The 26,580-nt window shown below is 40.2% G+C and overlaps 3 protein-coding genes across 3 annotated transcripts in view; 1 reads left to right on the top strand and 2 right to left on the bottom strand.

Annotated features, from left to right (window-relative positions):
- Positions 1 to 880: 880 nt before the first annotated feature.
- On the bottom strand, positions 881 to 10,253 carry nrbf2b (nuclear receptor binding factor 2b). Its single transcript, XM_042508128.2, has 4 exons — positions 9,854 to 10,253; positions 6,355 to 6,439; positions 6,003 to 6,043; positions 881 to 5,290 (listed from the first exon to the last, which is right to left on the bottom strand). Exons 1-4 carry the CDS (start codon positions 9,944 to 9,946, stop codon positions 4,577 to 4,579), a joined length of 933 nt encoding a protein of 310 aa, XP_042364062.1. The 5' UTR covers positions 9,947 to 10,253; the 3' UTR covers positions 881 to 4,576.
- A 180-nt stretch (positions 10,254 to 10,433) lies between these two features.
- On the top strand, positions 10,434 to 14,541 carry nhlrc3 (NHL repeat containing 3). Its single transcript, XM_042507886.2, has 3 exons — positions 10,434 to 10,915; positions 12,621 to 12,823; positions 12,928 to 14,541. The coding sequence occupies exons 1-3, from the start codon at positions 10,663 to 10,665 to the stop codon at positions 13,525 to 13,527; spliced, it is 1,056 nt and encodes a 351-aa protein (XP_042363820.1). The 5' UTR covers positions 10,434 to 10,662; the 3' UTR covers positions 13,528 to 14,541.
- A 3,036-nt stretch (positions 14,542 to 17,577) lies between these two features.
- Positions 17,578 to 26,580, bottom strand: part of reep3b (receptor accessory protein 3b) — a 72,757-nt gene continuing 63,754 nt past the window's right edge. The window contains exons 7-8 of the mRNA XM_042507327.2: positions 22,065 to 22,192; positions 17,578 to 21,153 (exon numbers count right to left, since the gene is read on the bottom strand). Coding sequence (XP_042363261.1) covers positions 21,082 to 21,153; positions 22,065 to 22,192 — 200 coding nt within the window. The 3' untranslated portion in view covers positions 17,578 to 21,081. The remainder of the gene's footprint in view (positions 21,154 to 22,064; positions 22,193 to 26,580) is intronic.

Genomic DNA, 26,580 nt, shown 5'->3' on the forward strand with positions numbered 1-26,580 from the left:
CTTCCAAGTGTGAGTCCATGAGTTTGTACAGATGCTTCACAGTGTGTGACAGTATGTTCATACACATGCCCCATTCACACTGCAAGCAGCACAGTCAACAAGTCACCTCGAGTCCTTTTCTTTTCTTTGTGTCAACAGCTGTCACAGTTAGACTCTAACTGATGAAGGTAAGAGAGCATTTGCAGCTAACAGAGACAGACATTTCTCTCAGGAGCTGGTAGAGACCGAAGCAGAGCTAAAAGCAAATAAACCGGGCTACAAATGTGACTCCAAATCAATGCTAAAATCTGCTAGATGTGTAAATAGTCATCTGTTTGCTGACATGTTAGCCATTACATATTTGCAGGTTAATAATGTATGTGGGCCGTGTCAATCAACATGTTTTGGAGTTCTTAAGCCCTTAGAAATTGACTAGTGCAGCATTAACCCTTTGAACCCTGGAGTGACAACACTTCTCATGTGCTGCTTTCACAAATATTTAAACATTTGAACCCTGAGCAAATTGGTGGAACTGGGAACATTTCTTACCAAGTTGCTCAAAGCCTTTTGTTCCACTTAATAAAGTACTTGGTAAGAAATGTTCCACAAATTGCAAGAAATTACTTGATTTAGAAAATGTTCTTTTTTAAAAAAACTAAGGAAAAACATCGAAGTGAAAAAAAAAAAGCTAGGGAAAAACTGGATGTGTCAGCGAGGCTATATCAGCTGTGTGCGCGCTAGTCTTGGTGTTTTTAATGTTATCAGTGTGTTTGAGTGTGTTGTGTGTCAATATTGCTGTTGCTGCACAAAAACATCGATCTGCAAGAAATCAGAGTGCTTATTGTCTCATTGGTAGCCATAACATATCAAACAACTGCTCATTAAAAACCACCACAACACATAAATGATCACTGAAGCCTTTAATTCAAGTACGCTAAAAAAAAAATAAAAAATGCAGCAATGTAGTTTTTCCTCAACAACAGCAATATGGTCATTTCTGTGACTCTCATACTGCATTATGTGCGTGTGTTGACCATAGACTGTATATAAAGGGGGTATATACAACTTTATATACAGTCTATGGGTTAGACCAACACCTCTCACACTGTTAACAGGCAGTCAAGCTGGCACTGAGCACTTGCAATGATGCCCATAAAAGGAGCAGGTCATCCACACATTCTCCATTCAGTCAGTGTAACATCAGGTCAGTGCGTTTGGAGCATGATTTAAACTCTCCAAATCAAATTTCCCTAACTGAGGCTGCAGGGAACACTGAAGTTTAACTCCAAACAGCTCATGTAGCATTTTAAGTGTATTTCTATTGTCTATTTTGCTTTCAGGCCAGAAGTCCATGTTTATTATTTTTAAAAAGTAGACACTAGTCATGACTTGAAACAAACAACATTTTAAGACATCTTCAGGTAACGTCGTGTTTTAACATGTCACTTTTTTTTCCTATAGAGTCAGAAACAAAACTAAATTTATAGGTTTTGTTTCAGAAGTAAAAAAAGAAAAAAGTAATACAAAATTACACCAACATTTGTATAAACAAAAATGACAAAAAATAAATCCACCAATCTGATCATAAAACAGTGTAATATTGTTGTTTATTTAATGCTTACTGAATTAAACAGTCCACTTATTACTTCTTATCATTTTCTATTGATCAGTCTCTACAGTCACTGGCCGACATGTGCTTGTCTTCCTCCAGTTTTTACCACTCAGATTGTACAAACACACACACACACACACACACACAGACAGACACACACAGACACACACACACTTCTCTGCTTAGTACAATATGTCCAGCAGCTTTTAAAGGGATGTTGGCTACCGTGCTGACATTTGCAGGAAGTACAAATTATGTAAATACTATAAATAAAAAGCACAACAACTTAGCTTTAAAATTTTGAAATAATGCTGCCTAGTGTGGTGTTTTCACATTGAAAGCTTCTCAGGCCATTTGTGCAGCACAAGCATCAAGTAAGTCAATGCAAAGATGCACCATTTCTCAACTTGGGTGAGAAGTTCCTGTGACACTGTTAAAAAAGCAAGTAGAGATTGTGTTGGCAATCTAGTAAAGATTCTCCTGATGTTACAGAGATTAAGAACTGGAGGACAAACTTATTGTTGTTGTCTGTGGGCACCAAGAGCTCTACCACTCAACATAAGTCCTGCACAGAGACAGTTAGCTGCGTTCACACAGGATGTGGAAGCGCCTGGATATGTTTATTGTCGGGGAGCCCCCTGTCAGCAAATGCCTAACTGTTTTCACAGGAAGCGTATTACTCTGCACCAGTCAGCAAGAGATTCTGCTCCTCTGCAATGTTCTAATTACATGAAGAGCTCTGTCTGTGTTTGCTTGTGTGTGTGTGTGTGTGGGTGTGTGTGTGTCAACGTGTCTCTCTTTTGCCCTCTGTTTTGACCAAGTGTGCACCAGGCTCTGATGCATATGTTAGACTTTCCCACTGACTTTCATTGGGAAAGAGACTTCTGTAAATCTGTGTGTAAATTTTTGTGAGTCAAACCCCCATAAATGGACTAATTTCACAATCTCGATCTAATCCAACCAGTTCCGCAACATTTGTATAAATCAAAAAGAGCAGCAAGATACAATTTTTTAGACTACCATTTAAGCTAGCGAAACACTAAACCAGACGTCAGATGCTCTGCCGGCAGAAGTTACCAAATTTGTCTCTAGTGTGCATGCTTCTTAGGCCCCAAGATCTGGGTATTTTCTACCTGTAAAAAGCATTTTTTTGCCTCATGCACCAGAAAGCAGCTCTCATAGTAATGAAGAGCCCCACCTCCATGGCTGCAACCAGACTTCCTTTAATACATCCATGGTTAAGACACAACTGACAAATATGTGGAAGCATTAGATGCACATTTCACCATTTATCATGGTTACATCATTAATATCATATTCAATAGAAACTTAATGCCGTTTCCAAAACATTTTTAGTGTGTTCTCCTGCCAGTGTGTTTTGGCTTGCGGCAACAGACCACACGCCAAAACTATCACTGCAGATTGTGAGCCTGCTACAGGGCTCGAGGGCGCAGCACGTCCAGTGTGACCAGATTTAAGGCTGAACACGAGCGCCAAAAGAAAGCAGGCAGCTCGCCATGGAAAAATGGATTGCTTTGCATAGCTTCTGCTTCCATAGTGAACACTACGCGAGTAGGTTAAAAAAGTTTTGAAGATATTAATTTGATACATGTAAGCGATATTTTTGAATTGCTTCTTCGCAAAATGCTGAATAATTTAAGCTGGTCTTTTTATTGTGGAAGGTCATTAACGGAATATGCTGCCGTGGACAATATGAAAAATAACAGAGTGTTGCTGTCTTGCTTTAAGCTGATTCAGAGCACACAGCCTCTGTGTTAATCATGATCGAATCACACCGCTTCTATTTTACTACGAACCAAGGTGTCTGCCAGCTGCCTTCCCCAGTCAGTGAGCACAACTGTAGGAAGAATAAATGCCAAGTATTAGCACAAGAAACCTGTGGCAAAAATTCGCTTCACGTTCAATGTGAACACACCATAAGTTGTTTAATGGATGTTTCCTGATGCTATGTACAGGGTTCCCACATAATTTTAAGGACAAAATTCAAAACTTATCCATAGCTTTTCAAGCACCCATAATAAAACTTCAATTTTTGGAAAAAGCATGCCCGTCAATGTGTCTGTGGCACTTGCTGGCCGGGTTACAGTAGTTTTACACACACACACACACACACACTAACACACAGGGGAGTCTCACTTCCCATAACAAACACTGGCACCTCTTAAAGGGGAGGCTTGGCTGGTATCGGTCATGGAAAATGAGGACTGTGTGAGCTTTCCTTTTGTATCAAGCAGCAACTGAGTTGGTTGAGTTGATCTGCCTCACTTGACATTGCACCTTTCGACACAGATAGGAGTGACTTTATGTCAGCAGCTAACTTGCAGAAAATAAATTTACTGTTATGTTGTATTATGTGGAGGTTTGTCCCCAAAAGCCCACTGTAACAATTAATTTCATTTTGCACGACTAAATTCCTTCACTTTTCCAAAGCTTTCAATGATTTTCAATAATTCCATGACTTTTCCAGGCCTGGAAAATGACATTGTTCAATTCAACAACTTTTCCAGGTTTTCCATGAGTGTGGGAACCCTGTAGGTAAAAAACAAAAGTAAAAAAGTTTTTTAAAAAAAATCCATCTTTTCATGCATCACTGTCACACAATCTCCCTGATGTCTCAAATGACACTGTGGCTGAACAATTCCTTGATCTCTGACTTGGATTGCACTGTATTAGTGGTAAAGATGTAATCACTCATCTGCCTGATAACTGATATCAGTTTTGCTGCACCTGTATCATCTGATTGGTGCAGAGAGTTTGTGAGACTCATGATAGCTCAGACTGTCCACCTTTAACTTGAGCAGAGATCTGACCAGGAAGAACCGTTGGGGTTCACATGTCAAACATTTTGGCATCCAAACTCAAAAGCCATATTGAATGAAACCCCCAGAGCCTGTATGTGTATGTGTGTGTGTGTGTGTGTGTGTGTGTGTGTGTGTGTGAGTGTGTGTGTAATAACATGTCTCTTCACAGTTTATCCCTGTCCAGTAGCTCCTGTAATTCGTTCTGGATGTCCTCTGGCAGCTCCAGAGGAGGCAGGTCATCCAGACACAGATCCTCCTGAGCGGGCATCTCCAGCGGTGGCAGCTGAGGGATTGCAATCTCCTTTCCCTTCCCTGTGCTTTTCCTCTCCTGCCCACCCCCGGTTCCCATCGCGCCACCTGCTTGTGGGAGCACCCAGAGCTCTGAGCGCTCCACAAAGTCTGCTGCCTCAGCCGCCTCGGAGCGCAGCCGGGCGTTTTCTGATTGTAGCCGTTCGTTTTCAGCCGTCAGCCGCTGGTTTTCATCCATCAGGTGGTCGACCAGGCGCCGAAGGTCATCGATGGTGGTCTGTTGTTCTTCCAGGCGAGTTTTGTCATCTTTGGTGGTCTTAGATCCAGGGCACGGTGGAGTCAAAGGCTGGCAGCCTCCAGTCTGCCGAGTCTGAAGCTGGTAGAGCAGGGTGTCGTACTCTCTCTCCCTGATTCTCACCCCCTCTGCAGCTGAGGGCCCGGGGGAGCCATGGGGCTGGAGCGGGCCTGTGGATTGGGTTTGGGTGAGGAGAGTTGGGCTGCTGGAGGGATGCACCTGGCCTGGTCGGGCCTTTGTTGCCTCACGACGAGCCTCTCTTTTCCACCGCTCCTGGATCAGTCGCTGCTGTTTGATATGACTGTCCCTCTGCAGCTCCATGGAGAGACGGGCCTGCAGACACACAGTATCAACACCAGCCACAGCACTGGCAGGACTAACAGCAACACTGATATACCAAACTAATACAAGATCAAAACTGAATGTCAGTATGCAGCATTTTCTGTCAAGCATTAATAAACAGGACCCTGGTTCTGAAATGGAACTGGTTCTAAATTTGTATCCAGAGATTTTTTAAGGTCAGTTCTTTTATTGGTACTTAAAGAAATCAGGGAGAGATCAGCAGAGTGGGAAATATGGCCTTAGTTTAACTTTAAGTCACACGAACAGCCTCTCCTCTGCTCTGTGTTAGGCCACAGCCACACTAATTTACATACTTGTTCTGAAAAAGGCATTTTTAAACAAAAACAATCTCCATACAACACGAGCTTTTAGTACCCTTTCAGAAATAATTTCTGTCTATATTAACACACCTGAAAACGCATGACCATTCACATATACTGGGCATTCACATACTAGTGCAAACAGGAAGCTGGTTGTCTACTCTGTGGTTAGTTACTTGCAGAAAATACTACAGAGATGGCAAAACATAACTGACAACAAGGTGGAACTGTTACTGAAATTAACATGAGTATAAGGCAGTCAAAGCGGGTTAAAACTGATTGGGAGTCATTACAAAGCAAATACAGCGTCATATTAGAGCGGTACAAGGAGCTTTGTCCATTGCCAGAGAAGCCAAGGTGATGGGAAAGGAGTGACACCTCACCTGGTCACACTCTGTTGTCTTCATCGCATCTGTCAAAAGATCTGGGAGAGAGAGGCAGAGGGGTGAGCAACATGACGGGGAGCCAACAACCTGGCCTGTTCCTCTGCATCCATACACTTATATTATCAATGCAAACAGTACAGTGGACAAAAGGGCAAACATGCTGCAGCACCCTGAAACAGTTACAACAGTTACAACAGCAGAAATGTCCTGCACATGAAAAATACATGATGCAGAAAGACAAAACAAATACACTTAACATGCCGAGACACAGAAACAAAAGGAAGTCATGCCATCGTTTAATAGCAGCTATCCTCAAAGGTGGCAGGGGTGTCAGTGTCACTGAGTATACCTGCTGCTTTTCCATGACAGGAGATGGCCTCTTCATACTTCCCAGCTACTAGCAAACGGTCTGCCTTCCTGCACTGCTGATGAGCCTGACGAGACGCACACACGGAGGGAAAAGAGAAGAGCGGAGGAACACAGAGCACAATCAGTGGGTGGTGGAATAGTTTAAAAGGTGGAACAGCCTACAGAATTTAGGAGAGGGCGCAGGGAGTGAATGAGTGGAAAAGACATACAATTAAATGAGAGGGTAAAAAGAGGGAGTAGTTCATATGCAGTATATTCAACATCCCAAAAATCAAAGGAATCTTTTTTTCATGGTTGAAACAGATGCAACTAGAGCTGAAATAATTAATCTATTCATATAATCAACATAAAATGAATCTGCAACCATTTTTATAATTATTTCATACTTTCAGCCGTTATTCCAACAATAACGTTGATCATTTAGTGGTGCCAGCTTCTCAAACGTGAGGATGTGCCGCTCTCAAAATATAACTCCAACACTTTTGCTTTTGCTCCCTTTTTTCATGAATTGAAATAAAAGATGCAATGCTTTTTCTATGTGCACAAAAGGCTTAGTTATTTAAAGTGTTGTTCAAAAATATGTGTTAGTGACATTTTGCCAACATATTCCATAGTTCCTCCACCTGACAGGTGTGACATATCAACCTGCTGATTAAACAGCATCATTACACAGGTGTGCCTTTGGCTGGTCACAATAAAAAGCCACTGTAAAAGTGCAGATAAATCATACAATACAAAGCCATGGACTCTGAACTATGAGGTGGGTTTTCATTAACCCTCAAATTGCACAAATTGAAACTGCAGATTTAAAATATGCCGAATTTCAACTTGTCAAAAAACTCCAATTTATTTGCATGAGGTGGTATTTAGAGCCATTCCAAAAAGTCATATTTTGCAAAACTGCAATGGAAATGCTTTTCTAGGTCACATGACGCTATGGCTTGTCGGTAGGAACTGTCTCCCTCATGATTGCAGCAGCAGCTACAAGAGCTGTAACTCTTCAAAAGTTGAGTACATCATCCAGAAGTTTTGAATCCACAATTCCTCTGTGAAATCGTGGACTATCCCCTCCCAGAAAGCCCTCAAACGTGGCCATATAAGGTGCTCACCTTTCCATTATTGCTTGAATAACACCCCTACATTGCCTTCAATTGAATATAATGACGGCTACTGCAACAGAAATAAACTTACTAATGTATGGAACATCGAACAACAGCATTGATCAACAGTCGCAAAATATTGTGAGAGAAGTCGCATAACATCACTCAGTGGAAACTCAGTCATCTCACAACTGTGTTTTATCTACATCTCGAAAATATGGCTTAAATTTTGGGAATATCTGTGATGGTAAACCCACCTCTAAAAGTTGCAAACTGCTTCTTTAAAGGCAAAACCTGAGTAAATAAGTGGAGAAACAAAGCAAATGCTTCCATACTGGTGTATCATATGACAAAATTATGCAGTTAACATCCAGTAGTGCTTGGTGACAAGAACAGAAGTTCTGAGCAGGCTCAGTTGACCTTGATCTTGATTCAAGATGGCAAGAGGATAAAATCTATGACTCTGAGAGAGGGTTCATAGCACACACAGGACACCAGGTCATCTCAACCCAACACTTCAGTGATGCTTGCAGACCTTGGCGCAAGTACATTTTCCTAACCGCATCACTGTCATGCTAAAATGAAGTTAAAGCACACCCCCTCTGTATGTTAGACAGAGTTCTCCACCACGGACCTCCAGCTTATACCTCTCATTCATTAACAGAGTTTAGCATGACTCTGTCCATCCATGCATTATTGTTATCTATTCTTATCCCTCTGCAGGGCCACATAAGCTTGCAGTCTTTTTTCATTATTTCCTTAAAGACTGCTCTCAATCTGAGCAAAAATATATATTTTTGGCATGTCCTGTTGAAATTTTTCCAAGATGTGTGACACACTATTTCCTAGACCTACGGACTGAAAGGGCATGTCTCCTTGCTTGTTTTGAGATTCACAAGAAAAAATATAAAAAATATAAAAATCTGGCAAGAAGATTTCCAGCAACCAATTTTGTTTGGATCAGGAAATAGAATTCAACTTCAGAGGAAAAAGGCATATTTTTTATCATGAAGTGAACAGAATATTTTAGCCAGATGTTTAGGAGTCTAAGGATTCTGAAAGCACATCACATATAATTGGCCCATCATCAGTACTGGCAAAGATTGGCTTTAAAGTGAAATATTGGAAAATTGAAAAAGTGAACATGTACAAAACTTCAACCCTGAGTTAAATTATTTTTCTTATTTTGCACAATGACTGAACATTACGTAAACTGAAAAGCATTATACTTCATGTCTCTATCTGCTAGTAGGCTATCACTATAAGAGTATGCAGAATATTGTGTTAATTCCACTACAGAGGAGATTCGCTAATCACTCAAAATAGGTGGGAATAAAAATGGAAATATTCATATGGCATAGGTTATTGGTCAAATGAGCTGTAAAGTATCGGCATATCAGATATGGGGGAAAAAAATCCAATACTGTTCATCCCTTACATACATACGTACATACATACAAATATATTTACACACACATATATATATATACAGACACACACACACACACACACACACTTATACAAGCTAATACAACTGTTCTGCCATAAAATCTACTTTTATGATGCCTACAAGTTCTTGTTTTTTTTTAACCACAGTTTGTGTTGTGTACTGGACTGCATTATATTGAGAGGTGCTCTATTATCCTGCTACACTTGTGTATGTAACTGGAAAAGACAAAAGTATTTGATACACCTCAAAGTATAACGTAGTCCAGTACAACACCAACTTTAAGTGAATTTACACATTCATTTCATAAAGGTAGAATTTATGGCTTAGCTGTTGTATTAACTTTTACCAATTTTTTACAAAAAAAATCAGTACATTTTACAATTCTCATAGATTTTTTCAGTTGGTGTATCTTTCATTTTTCAGACTGTAACTGACACTATACCCACTGATGTCTTCCTCCTTGATAATGATGCTGATTACAGCGCTGTCTGCTAAAACAGATCAGGTAACTTGCCTTTAGGGGAATGCTGCTGTTATCATCTTTAACTGACAACAAGATATTCTTGAGTTATAATTAAACTGGGGTAGCATTTACCCTGTGTAACCGTGTAATAAGCAGCAGGTTACTGTCAAAAGGCCTTGCAAACAAGCAAACTAACGTTTACAACACATTCGCTATAATTACAAAATAACAAATGGGGCTGCTATGAGCCAGCGCCAGGCGTTTTGCACGCTGTGTAGAGGACAAAACCTAAATGTATCATGTTAGGCACGGCGAAGCTGCCAGACAACAACAGGAACAAGGCAAAGAGAGCCGTTAGCCGCTAACTTACTGTGGCAGCTAACCTTAGCTTCCACTAGCTTCCCTATGCAATCGGTTAGCTCCAGTAACGTTAGCCTGTTATTGCAACATCAAGAGCGACACTTACGAGGTTGAGCGGGCTGTCCACGACTTCCATCGAATCGATTCCTCGACGGTTTACACTACATGAAAAGTGTCTCTGTCCCTCACCGACTGTCATTCGCCCTGCGATAAAACAACGTCTAGAAAAGATAACTGAGAATGTTAGCTGCTGTCAGGAGAGCACAGCCAGCGCTGCGTCGATACGTCGTGACGTCACAGCTGCTCTGCAGTACGTCCCTCTGATGTTTTGCTGCGTCGTACTTAGTGCACTAGAATAAACAAATACATTCTTAAAGGGCTCTGGTCGTACCGGCACGCGCTGGGTTTGCCCTGAAAATAAAAGCGTTACAATAACAGCATTGAAATTGTTACGACGGTCAAAAAACAAAAACAAGCAAAACAAGCATTTGCCCGAGCACAACGACGTCCCTTAAACATTAAATCACACGCCGAGTCTCTCCCGCCGAGTCTCTCCCGGTGGCCTCATATCCTGACTCGTAACATTAACGTTAGAGCAAAAGCCAGTATTTGAGTAACGCTTTTATTGTGACACGTTAAACGGAAATGCTGTGTCTTCTTCACTTGTCTTATATTTGTTCTCGTTTGAGGACTTGCGGAAGTGAATTCTGCATTGAAATTGGTTAATAGATTTCAATTTATATAGAATGTATCCGATTTATAACTTTGCAGCATCTTAACAGATACGCTTTGCGTGTTTCAGAGCAGGCTGAGGCTTTTACGGAAGATAACTTCACTAAGTGTTCTCTCAGGGGCTGTTAAGCACTGAGTTGGAGCAGGAAATTAAAGGCAGCGGCAGCTGAACCACCGACACCGATGAAGAAGAGAAGCCATACGTGTCTGATCGCGTCCAGCATGGCTATGCTGGCCGTGCTGATGATGGTGCTGTACGGCTCGCGGGGCGGCCAGCCGGCGGTCAGCTCCGGCCTGCGGCGGGAGTACCAGCTGCAGGGCAGACCGCTGTACAAGCTGGACCTGAGCTGGCCCAAGAACCCGGAGGTGTTCACCGGGGAGGTGTTCGCCGTGGCGGTCAACCAGTACACTGCTGTGGTGTATGTGGCCCAGAGAGGTGAGGACATACAGCAGCTCCAACTCACTTCATCACCCTGAAGCAATCTACATTTTGCTGTATTGTGTTTGTGTTTGTTTTTGTTTTGTTTTGTTTAATGATTGATGTCTTTACCAGTAACCAGTAATTAAAAACAAATATAACAAATAACAAATAACAAACAAATAACAAATAAAAAAGTCGTAATTAAACCCACCTACAAAATGCCTCAAATTACATGTGTGTGACCCCCCCCCCCCTTTATTCAATAATTAAATTATTAAAAATAACTTCCATATAGAAATCCTATTGTTGTAATATATGTATCCACATACACATATACACACCTGCATACGTAGACTTAAAAATATTAAGTTATTACCAATTTGGGTAGTTTCTGTTGTCATTATGATTTAAAAAGAGCAAACGCAATAATTTGATAATAAATGGCTTCACCCAATCACTAACCATGAGTGAAAGAAAGGTTTTTGTATTATGATTCATATACTCTGAAAATGCCCAAAAAATCCCAAATTTTGTCAGGATATGTAAACTTATGAGCACAACTGTAAATCCATGTAAACACCTGGTGATTGTCAAAGCTCTTTTTTAAACGATTGGGAGTCTGATGATTCACCTGAAGTGGAACTAACAGCTTCCATATCAAAGAGTGTTTTAAAGGGTTACAGTGGGTTGATGGCATTAAGGGCGGATCTGAAGTCTATAAACAGGCTGCGTGCAACAGTGTTTTGTTAGATCAGGTGGTGCAGGGTGTGGTGGAATGCTTTGCTCATCAGACCGGTTGGCTTGGTAAGCAGACTGATGTGGGCCCGTCAGTGGGCAGGTGCAGGATGTCAGCTATGATATAGTCAGTAGTCAAGTCCATTTTTTTTATTAAACCAAAGAAACCCTGTGCACAGTCATGCCTCTCTCCAGGGTGCACAGCAGACAACACCCTATGTCCTCAGATCCTTGATTTAAAACTCAGACAAAGAGACAAAAAAATCTAATAAACCAAGGATTTAAAAACATTTCAAATATAATATGATGTTTTAAGGATTTTAGAACATTTCTAGGATTTTAGGACATTTTTAGGAAGTTTTTAGGACTTTATTATGTTTCTGGGATTTTAGAACATTTCTAGAATTTCAGAACATTTCTTGGATTTTAGGACATTACTAGGATTTCAGCAGGGTGTTTCTAGGATGTTAGGAAGTTTCTAGTATTTTAGGATGTTTCTTGGATATTCCTAAGATTTTAGGACATTCTAGGATTTTAGGACATTAGGGGCTTAGCTAGGACATTCATTCTGGAACCATATGTTTACAAGAAGTACACAAACAATTCCCAGTGTGAATCAGTTTAGTTTTCCACTGCAACATGTCTTTCAAGTCATGATTATGTCACACAGTTTTACACATTTCAGTTTTTTGTAGCTATCTTTTGTTGTTGTTTTTTTTAAAAAAAAAAAATCATCAGGGAGGAATAAAGTGTTTTTGAATTTGAATTTGTTTTTATTGTAAATTAGAAAATGGGGGGGGGGGGCTCAGCACCCTATCGGGGGCCAGATTTGGTCCGTGGGCCGTAACTTGAGTATCACTGCCTCAATGTTTTCTTTCTCTGTTCTCTTGACCATAGTTAACTTTGAAGAGAAAGTCCATTCAATATAAAGCATGCTGCCTGGTGTTAACCTGTCACATGGTGTTTGCCTTTGCTTTGCTGTTAGGTAACAATGTACCCAAGGTGCTGGTGTTCACCACAGATGGAGATTTCCTAATGGCCTGGAACACAACCACCCTGGAGATGCCTCATGGTATATTTTTAGCAGATGCTGCTTCGTCAAACCCCACTCTGTGGATCACAGATGTGGGGAGCGGCCCGTACGGCCACTGCATCAAACAGTACTCCTTATCGGGGAAGCTCCTGCAGGTGACTGACTGCTTTATCTAGAAATCTGTTTTCCATTGCAGTATTATAGAAATAGAAAAGCTGAATGTTGCTTGGTATTGAATATTTTTTCCTGTTTTTGTCAGGTGCTTGGTACTCCAGGGAAGGCCGGCTCTGGGTTGAACCCCCTGCAGTTTGACCAGCCTGCTGAGATCTTCGTCCATGACTCTGGAGAGATGTACATTGTGGACGGTGACGGCGGGATGAACAACCGCCTCATAAAGCTGTCCAAAGACCAGGAGGTGGTGTGGATGCACGCAGAGAAAGGACAAGACCCGGCTCAGTTCTACATCCCCCACAGTGTGACCGTGGACAGCGCCCAGAGGGTGTGGGTGGCTGACAGAGGGAATAAGAGAATCCAGGTCTTCAACTCCATCACTGGGGACTGGCTGGGGACATGGGGGAGCTGCTTCACTGAGGATGCACCTTACTCCGTCCGCCTGACCCCAAACAAGAAGTACTTTGTGGTTGTACAGCTCAACACCAACCAGATTTCGATGCTGGACGCCCCTCCGGTGGGCGTGATTGGCCAGTGCACAGTGGTCAGTGTTATCCAGCTGGCTGAAGAAGTGAAGCCGCACCTGGTGGACCTGGACCTGAAGACAGGCGCACTGTACGTTGCCGAGATTGGAGCTCAGCAGGCCCAGAAGTTCACCCCTTTCAATCTGGGAGGGAACATCCTGTGATGTCAAAATGGAATAATCAGTAATCAGCTCCTGACATACGTGTTCAAACTGGACCAAAAATGTCCAAATGTGTTATGAAATGTTCAACATGTGATCTGGACGTACAGAGGACATCTGACTTTGAGATGTCTAAGGTTCCCCCTGATAATCCTGAAATGCAAAATAATGTAATTGTAATCATGGAATGAAAATGCAGTTGATTTTTCACACTCGTGAAACGTTTGGAACAGAACCAGTTCTTCTCTCACACAATAATATGCACTTAGAGAAAACCAGGTTTCCATACAATAGATAAAGGTTTCCTGCTTTTTGGTATTTATTATGGATGCGCTGTTATCAATGATTGCTATTCTAAGGTAAACATATGGCTGTGTTTTTTTGCTGTTTGTGAAGTTATGTGCCATCTGTGTTTTTATTCTTGACTTTGGACTTTGGAGCTGTTTCCTGTCATCACTGCAGACACTTTAAACTCTTTAGTGCTTTTTGCTGGTTCGGCCTTTCGCCAGCATGTGGCTGTTTTTAAAGACATGTATGATTGCACATGTATACATGTGTAAAAGGTCACAGCTGAACTGCTTAGGGAGCATGTCTATAAATATCACTGAAGCACTTAATAATGCAGTGAATAAACACAGTGTCTGATGGGTAATTGTTTCTGAAAAACAATCTGATTTTTTCATTGTAAGTGTATAGTTAATCTGGATGTATCATATTACTGTCTTGCACTATATTTATTGTATTATAGAATCAGCTGTATTTTGATATTATCATTACTGAGAGGAATGTATTGTGATCACTTTATTGCTTTCTCAGTGATTCTGTGTTGCCACCATCAGTCACTGTGCAGGTTGTGGTGTAAACTGATTTGTGATTTTGTAGGAGGTGATTCTCAGAGACAGGGATGGAAAATAAGGAACTCCCACACTGTATGGAAGTGTAGGACTGCTGCACCTATTGTCTTTGCATCGTCTGTTTATTTAAAAACTTCTGTCCAATTATTCAGCTAAGTGTGAATCATGTGACTTTTGTTACAAGCCACTGTTTGCTGGTAGAACAGAGTGTAAATCTAAATGGTTCCATCCAAATGTATTCATTAAGTTCAGTTTACTCATCTTGAGTAGTACAACTCCATCTGCAAAAAGAGTTGTGTAATATCTCGTGAGATATACCCAGTGAGAACAACCACTTTTCATACCACTATACCTGCTGATAACACTGCGATGGGTTGCTAAAAACATCCAGGTTTGGTGGTGAATATCTGCTGGAAGACACAGTGAAGACTCGCTAAAAAGCAGCTGGATTTGTTGTTTGTCTTGACCAGCTGCCTGCAGGCAGCTCGGCTATGTGGCACATTGTCACAGATAAAACATTGATATAATTCATATGGAACGTGCAAATTTAACCTTTGTGGTTTGTAAAAACCACATTTTATCATTTCCATTTTCATTGAAATGAAATGATAGAGGCTTGATATGTGACAGTAACAGCAGAAAAAGAACAGTTTGTCTTATCTGTGCTTTACTACCATCAGCTCCACTTCTATTATCTTATTGTTGAAGCTTGCTTCTCTCAGTATGATTTACAAACACAGGGCCGACAGCAGCATGTCTGCTGAGTATTGCTTGCACACTGCTGACACGATGGGACTGTTGACTTCACTTAAACAGTTTTTGCCTTTCATGTCTTCCATAAAGAACACCCGAGGACCTGGGCTCCTGGGCATTGATGTTGAATTCAGACAAAACTGAAGTTATTGTTCTTGGCCCAAAACACCTCAGAAGCTCCTTTTCCAACAATTTAATTTCTCTAGATGGCATTACCTTGGCCTCTAGCACAACTGTAAGGAACCTCGGAGTTTTATTTGACCAGGATTTATCCTTTGCCTCCCATATAAAACAAACTTCAAGGACGGCTTTCTTTCACTTGCGTAACATCGCAAAAATTAGACATATCCTATCACAAACAGATGCTGAAAAATTAGTACATGCATTTGTCACCTCTAGGCTGGATTACTGTAATTCCCTATTATTTGGTTGCCCAAACAAATCTCTTAGGTCTCTCCAACTGGTGCAGAACGCTGCTGCTCGTGTTTTAACGGGAAGCAAGAAAAGGGATCATATTTCTCCTGTTTTAGCTTCTTTGCACTGGCTCCCTGTGAAATCCAGGATTGAATTTAAAATCCTCCTCCTTACTTATAAAGCTCTAAATGGTCAGGCTCCATCCTATCTGTCACAGCTCATAGTTCCTTACCAACCCTCAAGATCACTGCGCTCTGAAAACGCAGGGTTACTTGTGATTCCCAAAATTTCCAAAAGTAGGTTAGGAACCAGAGCCTTCAGCTACCATGCTCCTCTCCTATGGAACCATCTTCCATTTTCGGTCAGGGAGGCAGACACCGTTTCAACTTTTAAGGGTAGACTTAAGACCTTCCTCTTTGATAAAGCTTATAATTAGGGCTGGCTCAGGTTGCCTGGTCCAGCCCATAGTTAAACTGACATAGGTTTAATCTGCCGGGTGACTTCCTCTGATATGCTGAGCTCCTTTCCTTCTCTCAATGCTGCCATCAGAAATCATGCATGTCTGTTTACTGCATTGCCATGTGCAAGCTTAACTTAGCTCTGTGATAGCCATGTGGTACTCTCACCACCTGGGGCTCGCGATTACAGAGCCTGGGTCTGTTGAACTGCACTACGCTAATCCCATTGCCTCTCGGGAGCGTTCCTGCTCCCTTGTTTCCTAGTTTCCCTGGATCCTGGCCGTAACCTTGACTGTGCCTGACCGTGGTGATAGCTGTGCTGATGCTGTGATCCTGCCTTTGGTTGTGCTCGTGCTGTGGCTGTACTGATTCTGTGCCCCCCGCTCGCCCTGATCGTGGTCTGGTCCTGGTTGCGCCGATGCTGTGATCTTGCCTTTGGACAACTCCCTTTCACATATGCATGAGACTGTTATCATCTCTATCAACATCATCATAGAGAGCAATTACTAATTTCACACCTACCATTATTGTAATATGACATGCATCTGTTTCTATTATTGCTGTGCCCCCTCTCCCCTCTCCCCCCTCTCTTTCTCTTTCCTTTTTGCCATGATTGTATTTCACTTGCTATTTACGACATCTATTGCTCGTCTGTCCGTCCTGGAAGAGGGATCCCTCACTATCCTCTACCGCTCTTCCTGAGGTTTCTTCCTCTTTTTTTTCCCCGTTACAGGGGTTCTTTTTGGGGAGTTTTTCCTTGGGTGATGTGAGGGTCTAAGGGCAGAGGGATGTCGTACACTGTAAAGCCCTCTGAGGCAAACCTTGTTTTGTGATAATGGGCTATATAAATAAAACTGACTTGACTTGACTTGACTTGCCAGACAAGTGCATCCTCTCATTGGATTTAACAAACAAGATACATATTATTTGAAAAATTTGAGAGGCGTTGGTCAGAATATTTTTGAAGTTTGGACAGAGCCAGGCTAGCTGTTTCCCCCTGCTTCCAGTCTTTATGCTAAGCTACGTTAATCACCTCCTGAACTCAGACATGAGAGTGGTGTTGATCTTCTCATCTCTCAATGCTTGGCAAGAAAGCCATTATGTGTATTTCCAAAAATGTCAAATTCTGATCTTCACTTAATCTCATAATTTCTTGTTCTACATTATCAAGCTCATAGTCTCATTAAATACAGTTTCCTGGACATTTTCCCCCAGTTTTTGATATTTTTCTAATAGTTCTCCTCCCTTTTTAAAAACTAATTGTCAGTTAATTTTCTTTGTCACCTTTTACTATTTTTTTGCAATTTGCAGGACATTTCTTGCCAAGTTGTTCACAAGACTGAGACACAAACTGTTACAGTAATCTTAACCCATGAGCACTAAAATCTAATCAGGTCATCCTTGAGTCAAAATGGGGATTTTTTGCTAAATCTGAAGAAATTTCCTTGAGGCGTTCTTGAGATATCGCATTCACGAGAGTGGACCGGACTGACAACTCAAAATCATATTACCTCCGGCCTCGGCTATGGCTGGAGCAGAGGCAGAAGAAAAACACATCACAGCACAAACACACCTTCAGTATTTGGACAGCTTTTATTGTATTGCATTTACAATCCACACACCAGACATTTTCCCCACACAGATCAAAAAACCATGGCCACACAGCTCTGGCTACATGAAGCTTTGGTGTCATTATTCAGTTATTAGCATTAAAGGACAAAGTGACATGAGAAAGTTTGGCTTGTTGACAAACTCCAAATCAGACACGGGTGTAGCTCTGTTAGTACACTGAATGTCAGGTGGATGAGAAGATGCAAGGCAAGTGCAGGCTCTCGCAGACATGGCATATGACTAAACATCCATACTGCAGATCCTTGAGGTGAAAAGTGAGTAGAACAAACAGTATTCTCCTAAATCCATTCCCTCATTTGTGTTTTGATGAAAAGGGTGGAGAAAGCTGCCTAAATGTCAAATATATTCAAAAATGGAGGCGGACATGCCGAAGGAAATATTGTAGGGAAAAACAGCACAGAGAGTCAATAGTAAATGAGCTGTTTAACCCTTTGAAACCTGAATTGACATCACTTTTTTGTGCTTTGTTGAGATGCCTTTTGCAAGCCATTTGACCCTTTTAAAACCTTAGCAGATTGATCTCTTTTGAAAACAGGAAGAAATCGTGCTCAGGCAAGAAGCAACTTTGCAAAAAATATCCCACAAATTGCAATAAAAAATGACAAGAATATGCAATGAAAATTAGATTTTAAAAGGGTAGATTTTTTGAAAAGGGGAAAATTGTCCAGATAGTAGCTGTAATAATAATAATAATAATAATAATAATAATAATAATAATAATAATAATGATAGTTGTTGTTGTTATATTTTTAAAATGTCACAAAAATGTGTACATATTTTTCCTTTAACAATTTCAAACACTTTTTCTGGTCATTTTTTCTTGTACTTTTTTACTAATTTCCTGCTAATTTTGGGGGCATTTCTTCTTCCATTGCTCATTGCCTTCTTACCATGTTTTAGAAAGAAATCAAGCCAATTTAAAGTTTCAAAGGGTTGCAGACTCATTGTGTAATTTGTGTAAACCAACACAGCTCCAAAATGTTATCAAGGCGTCATCTTTCATCTTGCAGTGCACTGCTGCTGATGACCATCCCAACCATGCCAGCAAGGCTTAAATGGTCACAAGTCAGAAGCACACATAAACAAACTACTCTATCTCTAATGTGCAGGAAAAAAACGAGCCAAACTTCAACACGTCACGAGAGGCTGTTAGTATTATCATCCATCACCCAGAATGCTTCATCTCATGTGTGCTGTGTCCTCCCACAGCAAAGAACATTATAAAATGAGATGACAAGCAACAACAGCATTGATCAAAGGGTTTGGGGAGGAGGCATATGTGCAAAAACAGGTGGTTACAATACAAAACACTCAAAATGACATTTACAAAAACTAATCTTCACTGATACGAAGAAATACAGCGAGAAATTTACAACCTGGCGTGTGATCGGGACACACAGCTGTATAAAAACACAAGAATAAAAAGCAGAAAAATAACAAATCATTCATGGTGAGCGGGCAGTTCTGGGCCTTTATAAAGGCTGACACTTTCAGAGAAACCTGAAAGAATCCTGTGTTTCTTTCTTTTGGTCTTCTCTTCCTTTTCTCTCTCTGTACTGGTGTTCGATGTCCCTCCTCTGACTGGAATAAGGAGTAGTGTTCATCTGCTGGTGCTCAGCTGGGTTCCTTATAGGATTCATCCAGAGCCGCTCTCCCCGAGTTGAAGTGTTGGTGTCGGAGCTGCAGGAGTCCTGCTGTGACTGTCAGCACTGTGACAGGGAATGCTGCATGTGTCTGAACCTGCATGTGTCCCTCAGGCTAAAAACAGTCTCCATTAGTATACTGAGCCACAATAATGGACCCCAATATTAGTATCATTGATAAAATATCTGAAAGGCAGCAGGAGCAATGTGTCAATAAAGTACTCTTTATAAAGAGCTTTTAAGCTGAAACTAATAGCTTACCAAATGGGTAATAAAATAATTAGCTAAGGTTTAATATGTCACTTAGCCATTAATCTTAACAACTTGTAGTTTTCCAGGTTGTTAAAAATCTCTTTCTCTCTGTATCATGTTTGCAATTAAAAGTATTGGAAAATCTTTAAAGTTGATAAAAAGTCCAGTATCAATTTTACTCACTGGCTAGTTGTTGACTTTGACTTTGTGTGCTGCTTGGTGTGCACAGTGGGGTTTACAGCTTTTCCCACTGAAACAGGTGCCTGCTGTGGACAAAATCAGCACCATAGCCAAAACAGTAAAGCTGTGAGCCAAAACACTGAGCTAAAAGACGCCAAAAAAAATCTCAGTATAGCTGAGAGGAACTGCAGAGTTAGTGATTGTTTAAATCTCCATGTTAATAAATGGGACATAAGCCAAAGTAAAAACTCAAAGTACACACCAAACACATTTTTAGCAAAGACGGTTTCTATCACTGAAGGTAGTTCTCATCACCCTGATGTTTGTTCAAGTGTTTGTTTTTATGATAAGTTTGGTTTTAATGAGATATTAATTTCTACAAAAAGGGGATTTTTCTGCCATGACTGACAGCTGTGACAGCCAATCTATGCGCTCACATTCATTTGGGCTGCTTGTGATTGGTCGGACGGGTGATTTGGCGGGAACTCCCCTATGGCGGAGATCCCTACTGCGCAGACACCAGCATGTGTAATGTGAGCTATAAGGAGGATGAATACTGGATTTATATTCTGTGTACATAAGCAACATGTTCACCACAACAACTTAAAGAAAAGATAGCTCTGCCTTTATAGCTTGCTGTGCTGCCCCCAAGTGGCAAAATGTAAATGAATGCAGCTTTAATAAGGGCTGCAGGGTCCCACTCTCTGATAATCAGCAGTTGCAATTGATAACTAGTAAAATAATGAGACCTGTTTTCATACAAATATTGGGAGACTCTTCCTGACAATCCTACAGAGCTAGAAAAAAATTAAGTGTTAGAGGAAGATAAACACTGGCTGAAGGATTCACACCCAGGAACCCAAAGTTGTTCTTATTAATGGCTCATAACTATACTAAAAAGCATTAGTAAATGATTTAGTTGAACCATTATTTGCAGTTTAGGAACTCTTTATAAAGGATGCCGCATTAGAAGGTGGCACCACAAAATTTGTATGAAATTAAATGAAAAGACTCAAGTTTACTGATGTATCTAAAATCTAAAAGACTACACAGACATAACATCACACCTAAAAACTACTGTTCTAATAAACACATGAAACACACACAAGTCCATGCAAAAAACATCATGTACGTCATCATCAACCCAACGAAAAAGACTGAAGTCCTCAGAGTGGAGCTTCTTCAAGAGTCACTGCTTTTGAATGAATTAAGTAATAAATATGTCAGAAGAAAGCTCATCATAAAGGAGATAAACGAACTCAGCTGAGTGAAAAGTCAGACTGAGAAGAGCAGGAATACCATCCACCAATCAGCAGACTGCGCTGCTGTGTGTATGTCTGTGTTTGTGAGTGTGAGTCTGCTGTACTCTGTTCACATGCCATAGTTAACAGAGCTCAGCGCTGGCCTCTTCTTGCCTTTGATCTTCAGGGATCCATAACGAGCCTGGTGAGAAAATAATGAAAACAATACAGTTATGACAGTTATATGTTCCTGTACACCAGTGATACTCAATTTGCAGCCAACCGGCCAAATCTGGCCCCTGAAAGGGTGGCATGTGCCCCGCCCCAACCACTTTCTAATTCACAATTAATTGCTCTTGTACTTTTAGTATACATAAGGTGCCAGAGTGCATAAAACAGCATGAAAATAGAGGTTGATTATAAAAAAAAGTGACAGTGGAGGATCCCCCTCACCCTCAGACAGAGATCCTAGCTAAGCCCCGAATATTCCTAAAACCCAGAAACATTGTACAATCCTGGAAATGTCTTGAAATCTCTGAAATGCACTAAAATCCTAGATATGTCCTAAGATCCTAGAAAGGCCATTCAATCCTAAAAAGGTGCACATATCATTGAAATGTCCTAAAATCCTAGAAATGTCCTTAAATCCTGGCAATGTCTCAAAATCCAATTAATGTCCTGATATCCTAGAAATATCCCAAGACCCGAGAAATGTCCTTTAGCCTTAAAAATCCTATAAATTTGCTAAATCCTAGGAACGTCCTACTATCCTAGAAATGTCCTTACATTCTAAAAATGTCCTAAAATCCTAGAAACATCCTAAAATCCTACAAATAGCATAAAAGTCTACAAACATCAAAAAATTCTAGAAACATTCTTAAATCCCAGAAATTTCCTGAAGTCCTACAGTCTCTGCACTGTTTGTGATGATAGAGAATGATTTTATAATATATGTATACTAAATGTACAAACTCTGAAGCACCTTTTCTCTATGATTTTTTTTATTTCATATGTCCAGTTACATTCTTTTCATAGACTATAAGAAGGAACTAACTACAGACACTTTCTGCTGTATGAACACACAGCCTCCATCAATGTGGAGGGAACACTTACATCTTTGCGGACTCTGGATCGTGTGATCTTGACACTCTGCGATCGTCTCAGTCCTTTCTGAGTCACTGCTTCGTCTTCAGAGAACGTTGGCTCGGCCTCTTCATCATCCTCCTGGTCATAACAGTAATCTGAAAAACACAGACACACACTAAGAAATCACTGAAACTCAGACTCAGTGGTGTCATGGCAACATTAACATTTTAGATACCATGCGAGTCCAGACATTAGAAAAAAGTAAAAGAAAATTAACTGAAAATTACTAAGAAAAAATAAAAAAGAAAGCAAAAACAAACAAACAAACCTCCATAATTATAGCCAGGAAAAAAGTAAAGTGGGAAAACTGGAGTTGGCCTTCCATTTCCCCTTTACAGGTGATGCTGTTAACAAACTAACTGACAATAACTCTAGAGCATAGCTTTAAAATTTAGCTTCTAGTCTATCTAGTTAATTTAGAGCAGAAAGAGATGGTGGATTACAACTACATTAGAATTTGACCCAAAACGGGAAAAAGAAACAGGGACAGAAAATAATTACAGTAGATGATTAATTACAAGGGTAGAATGAAAGAAAGAAAACATTATAATAGTGAGCACTCTGCACTTAAACTAGAGACATAAAGGTTCCAGTTCTCTAAAAAACATGGGTCAACTTCTCAAAACAAAAAGCAGAAAAGTAAACAAAAAGCAAAAAAAAAAATAAGAAAATGACCTACAAAGTGCTCAGAATAATATATATATATATATATATATATATATATATATATATATATATATATATATATATATATATATATATATATATACACATGTTTGTTTTATTGTGCACTTTTTTTCTGTAACATCATTTTAAATGTAAATTTATATGATTATAAATACAGTTTTCTTGAAAGTTTTCAATACTCTTTTGGATGATTTTCTAAGAATTTTCTCCCTTTTTTTAATACTAATGTTGGTCATTGTCTTTCTTCAACATGTTTTCAAAACCAATCAGCTCAGGCTTCAAAGGGTCAAAGAGCTTGTGAAAGGCACCTGAATGCAGCACAAGAAAACTGATGGTCTAGATTTCAAAGGGTTAAACTATATTCGCTGAATTTCTACTTCTCCTGAGAGATAACTCTGACAATCATGTATGGCTTTCACTGATGGAAGAGTCTGACTGCAGGCCTGTGTTGTTTTTTTTTTTGTTGAGGCTAGAGCTGCAATGATTAATCGATTAATCGGTTTGAATAATTTTTAAAGAAAAAAAATCTCTGATTCTAGTTTATATTTGGGTTTATTCACCGTTTCTAAAACACTAAACTAAATATCGAGTTGTAAAGAAAACAAGACATTCGAGTTGGTTATCGGGGCACTGACTTACATTTTTGATAGGCCAAACCAATTAAATGAATTGTTAGTTTTATTTCTAGAGGTGACTGTGCGCAGAGCTGAAGGAAGTCAGAGTGTGAGTGAGAGTCAGCTCATCCAGCAGAGGTCAGCAGACACTCAGCATACTCACTGCTGCCTTCCTCCAGCTTTTTGTCTCTCTTCAGAAACACAACAGTTTGAGAGGTCACACTCCAGCACTGAGCTACACTTCACTCTTTCATATTCTTAAAGGCTTTTGGGAGCAGCAACTCATTAGATTTGAATACAGATCATCATTCAACATCTCCTCTGTTTTTTTTCCTGTTCCTTCATGAAGATGAACATGGCAAGAATCAGACTTTAATCAGCATAACCATCATTTCAACACAAGCTGTTTCATGCATAATAAACTACCACATCATGCCACACTTTATGTCACAATGAACAAATCAACTACTAGCCCTTAATGCAAATGTAAATCATTTAAATAAAGTTAAAAAACAAATGTTAAGAATCATATTTCTGTAAAAGTCCAATTATACCCTTGTTATTAGGGGATCAAGCCCAGAAGGCTGAAATGCTACTGTTTTTGTAGTCATTTTTCTTCAGAGATGTTTTCCCAAATTCCCCTGGGATGGTGCATTATATTATAGACACATGACATTTTCACAAATGATTTTAAGTTGTGTTCAAATGCTGCCCAAGAAATATGACCCCTACTGGCCTGATGGGGACACTACAACTAAAGCTCAACTTTGAACTGGCATAACTCTTACACTGGATTTAGTTGAAGTTGGACTCACAAGTGCAATTCAATGTGTTCAACAAAAAAGTCTTATGAATCTTTAAAGTCTGCCTATCTAGATTTTATGCTGTTTTAAATTATTAAAAAGAAGTTTTGCGACATCTAAAACCATAGGTCCAACTGATACCACATTCTCTGTACAGCATTAAACCAAGCTCATCATATGTTATCAAAAGCTTCTTTATATCTCATTGTGTTGCTAATTAAACACTAAGAGGAGCAATGGATGAAAAAAAAACGAGTGTAGCATAACAGAAATCAGACTGTGAATCAGAAATAGATCATCCAATTGTTACACAATTTGTGGTTTATGTTTTCTAATGCTCTTGAACAACGTGTTTAAAATTATTTAAAATCGCTAAATAGGATGTGACACCAGCTCCAAACAGGTGCACTAACCTTCTGCAAAATTTGGCCATAAATCAATGAAAGTTTGTCCAAACATCACCACACTCATTTTTATTTTTTAATTAAGCTATTGAAGTATGTATACAAAATGTTTCTACAATTTACCAACAGGGAGCAGCAGCATTGCCAGAGAAGTAAAGTCAAGTCAAATCAGTTTTATTTATAAAGTCCATTATCACAAATCACAATTTTCCTCAGAGGGCTTTACAGTGTACGACATCCCTCTGTCCTAGACGCTCACATCAGCTAAGGAAAGTGTGGCCAAGACCAAGAAGAAGAGTGTGGCCTGGCAGAGGTTTGGACATAAATGAATTAGCATCTGTTTGATAGTCATAAATCTGTTAGTTATCACTCAGTTATGCACAGTAAGTAGAGCTACAGTTATAGCCCCATTAGGACATTTAGTTGGACTACTGTTCTTGTACCAGTATACCAGCACTGGGGAAGAATCCATTTATTGACAGAAGTATGTCCGACTCCTCCATAGAAGGTGGTAATATGCTCCCTTTCTGCTAGTTACTATTGGACCTTCTTCTGGTTGAACTATTACATACCAAACAAGTTAGCAAGCGGTAAAACAGCTGCATGTCGAACTAACATGTTTATCATGTAAACGTGCTGACTAGTGCAAACATCTCAAACTGTCAAAGATTTTGAGCCCCTGCAACCTTTGACTTCCAACAGTCTGTGTTGGCTCGCATCACAAATCATTGCTTGCACCTCTGTTGTTAAATATTGTTACTTCACCTGGTTGTGTTCTGTCATCCAAGCACTGCCTTAAACCATTTTTGTAACGTTGAGTTAGTCTTTAAACATCAATGTGTTTTCCATTTGTTCTGGTTCTAGCCCCTGCTGCTGCTGTTGTTGTCACATCTGGAGTCTATAAGAGCAAACCTCCCACTCTCCAGAGTTGGAAGCAACCTTTCGCCTCCCAGAGGAAACAGGGTGGGATGAGACGGAGGCCAGCTTCACATGAGATTTCACATTCCAACACAAGATCAAAAATACCATCTGAATTTTAGATGTGTTGGTTGGAAGGTAATCGGCCTCTATCACAAATAGGCAGAAACACTGCTGTAGTTCTGAGTGGTGATGAAAGAATTCAGTCTTGCTACTTGTACAGTCAGTGTTTGACTCCAGCAGTTAAAACTCCCCGGCCCGCTTGGCTTTCACTATACTGAGAAAGCAGTCGGCGGCTCACAGAACACAGCTCGAACCACACACTACACCAATAAAACATGAAATGACTGTAAACTGACTGTACTGTCTGAGCAGGATTCAAATCCCCAACTCCTAACTTTACACTCTCACATGAAAAGCTAATTTGCACAGGAATAACATGTTACAGTAATGTTCCAGAATGGAATCCAAAATTTCTGTCTGGACTGAGAGGAACAAATCCAAGTCATTCCAGTCATTCCAGCTATCAGCAGTCTATTCTGTGCAGAACTCTCCAATTTCCTGTCATGTAGAGAGCTGAGGGCTTTATTATACAAGCCTCTGCTCAGCTCAGCCAACAGCTAAGACCTGGAGCAGCTCATCTAACCAGGATCATGAAATCCTTCTATGCTTCTTCAGGAACAAAAAAAGCACAATCTAGTGTTTTCATGTTCTGGATATTTTCATCAATTAAGGCTGCTGTTGAGCTTTACTTTCACTCTCAAAACACATTCCATCTTCTCAAGGAACTCAACAACAACTCCAACTTCACCAGGAAACTCTAGTCAAGCTTATATCTGTGGACAAAAGAAGAGAGTGTGTTTCTTTTTTGTTTTGTTGGGTTTTTTTGGGGGTTTTTTTTATAACTCTGAGGCTTTCAGAGCTGAACCCCAAAGGCATCTGTTCTACTCTGTGCTGAACTGTTCCATATTTGAGTCTGTTCTCATCCTCTGTTGCCTCAAATAACAAAAAACCCCAGCTCAGCTGCACAAGAGCTAAAAGCCTCAATATATTTAGT

Source organism: Plectropomus leopardus, chromosome 19 (assembly GCF_026936395.1).
Source record: "Plectropomus leopardus strain MGB_pleo_1.0 chromosome 19, ASM2693639v1, whole genome shotgun sequence".
Taxonomy (NCBI): domain Eukaryota; kingdom Metazoa; phylum Chordata; class Actinopteri; order Perciformes; family Serranidae; genus Plectropomus; species Plectropomus leopardus.

What these genes read in the sequence shown, in the direction of transcription:
- nrbf2b (XM_042508128.2), bottom strand. Translation starts at nt 9,946, where the DNA reads ATGACAGTCGGTGAGGGACAGAGACACTTTTCATGTAGTGTAAACCGT. An exon ending in TGGACAGCCCGCTCAACCTC is followed by an intron (nt 6,440 to 9,853) that starts GTAAGTGTCGCT and finishes GCGTCTCGTCAG; the next exon opens with GCTCATCAGCAGTGCAGGAA. An exon ending in CTGTCATGGAAAAGCAGCAG is followed by an intron (nt 6,044 to 6,354) that starts GTATACTCAGTG and finishes TCTCTCTCCCAG; the next exon opens with ATCTTTTGACAGATGCGATG.
- nhlrc3 (XM_042507886.2), top strand. Translation starts at nt 10,663, where the DNA reads ATGAAGAAGAGAAGCCATACGTGTCTGATCGCGTCCAGCATGGCTATG. An exon ending in GGTGTATGTGGCCCAGAGAG is followed by an intron (nt 10,916 to 12,620) that starts GTGAGGACATAC and finishes CTTTGCTGTTAG; the next exon opens with GTAACAATGTACCCAAGGTG. An exon ending in TATCGGGGAAGCTCCTGCAG is followed by an intron (nt 12,824 to 12,927) that starts GTGACTGACTGC and finishes TGTTTTTGTCAG; the next exon opens with GTGCTTGGTACTCCAGGGAA.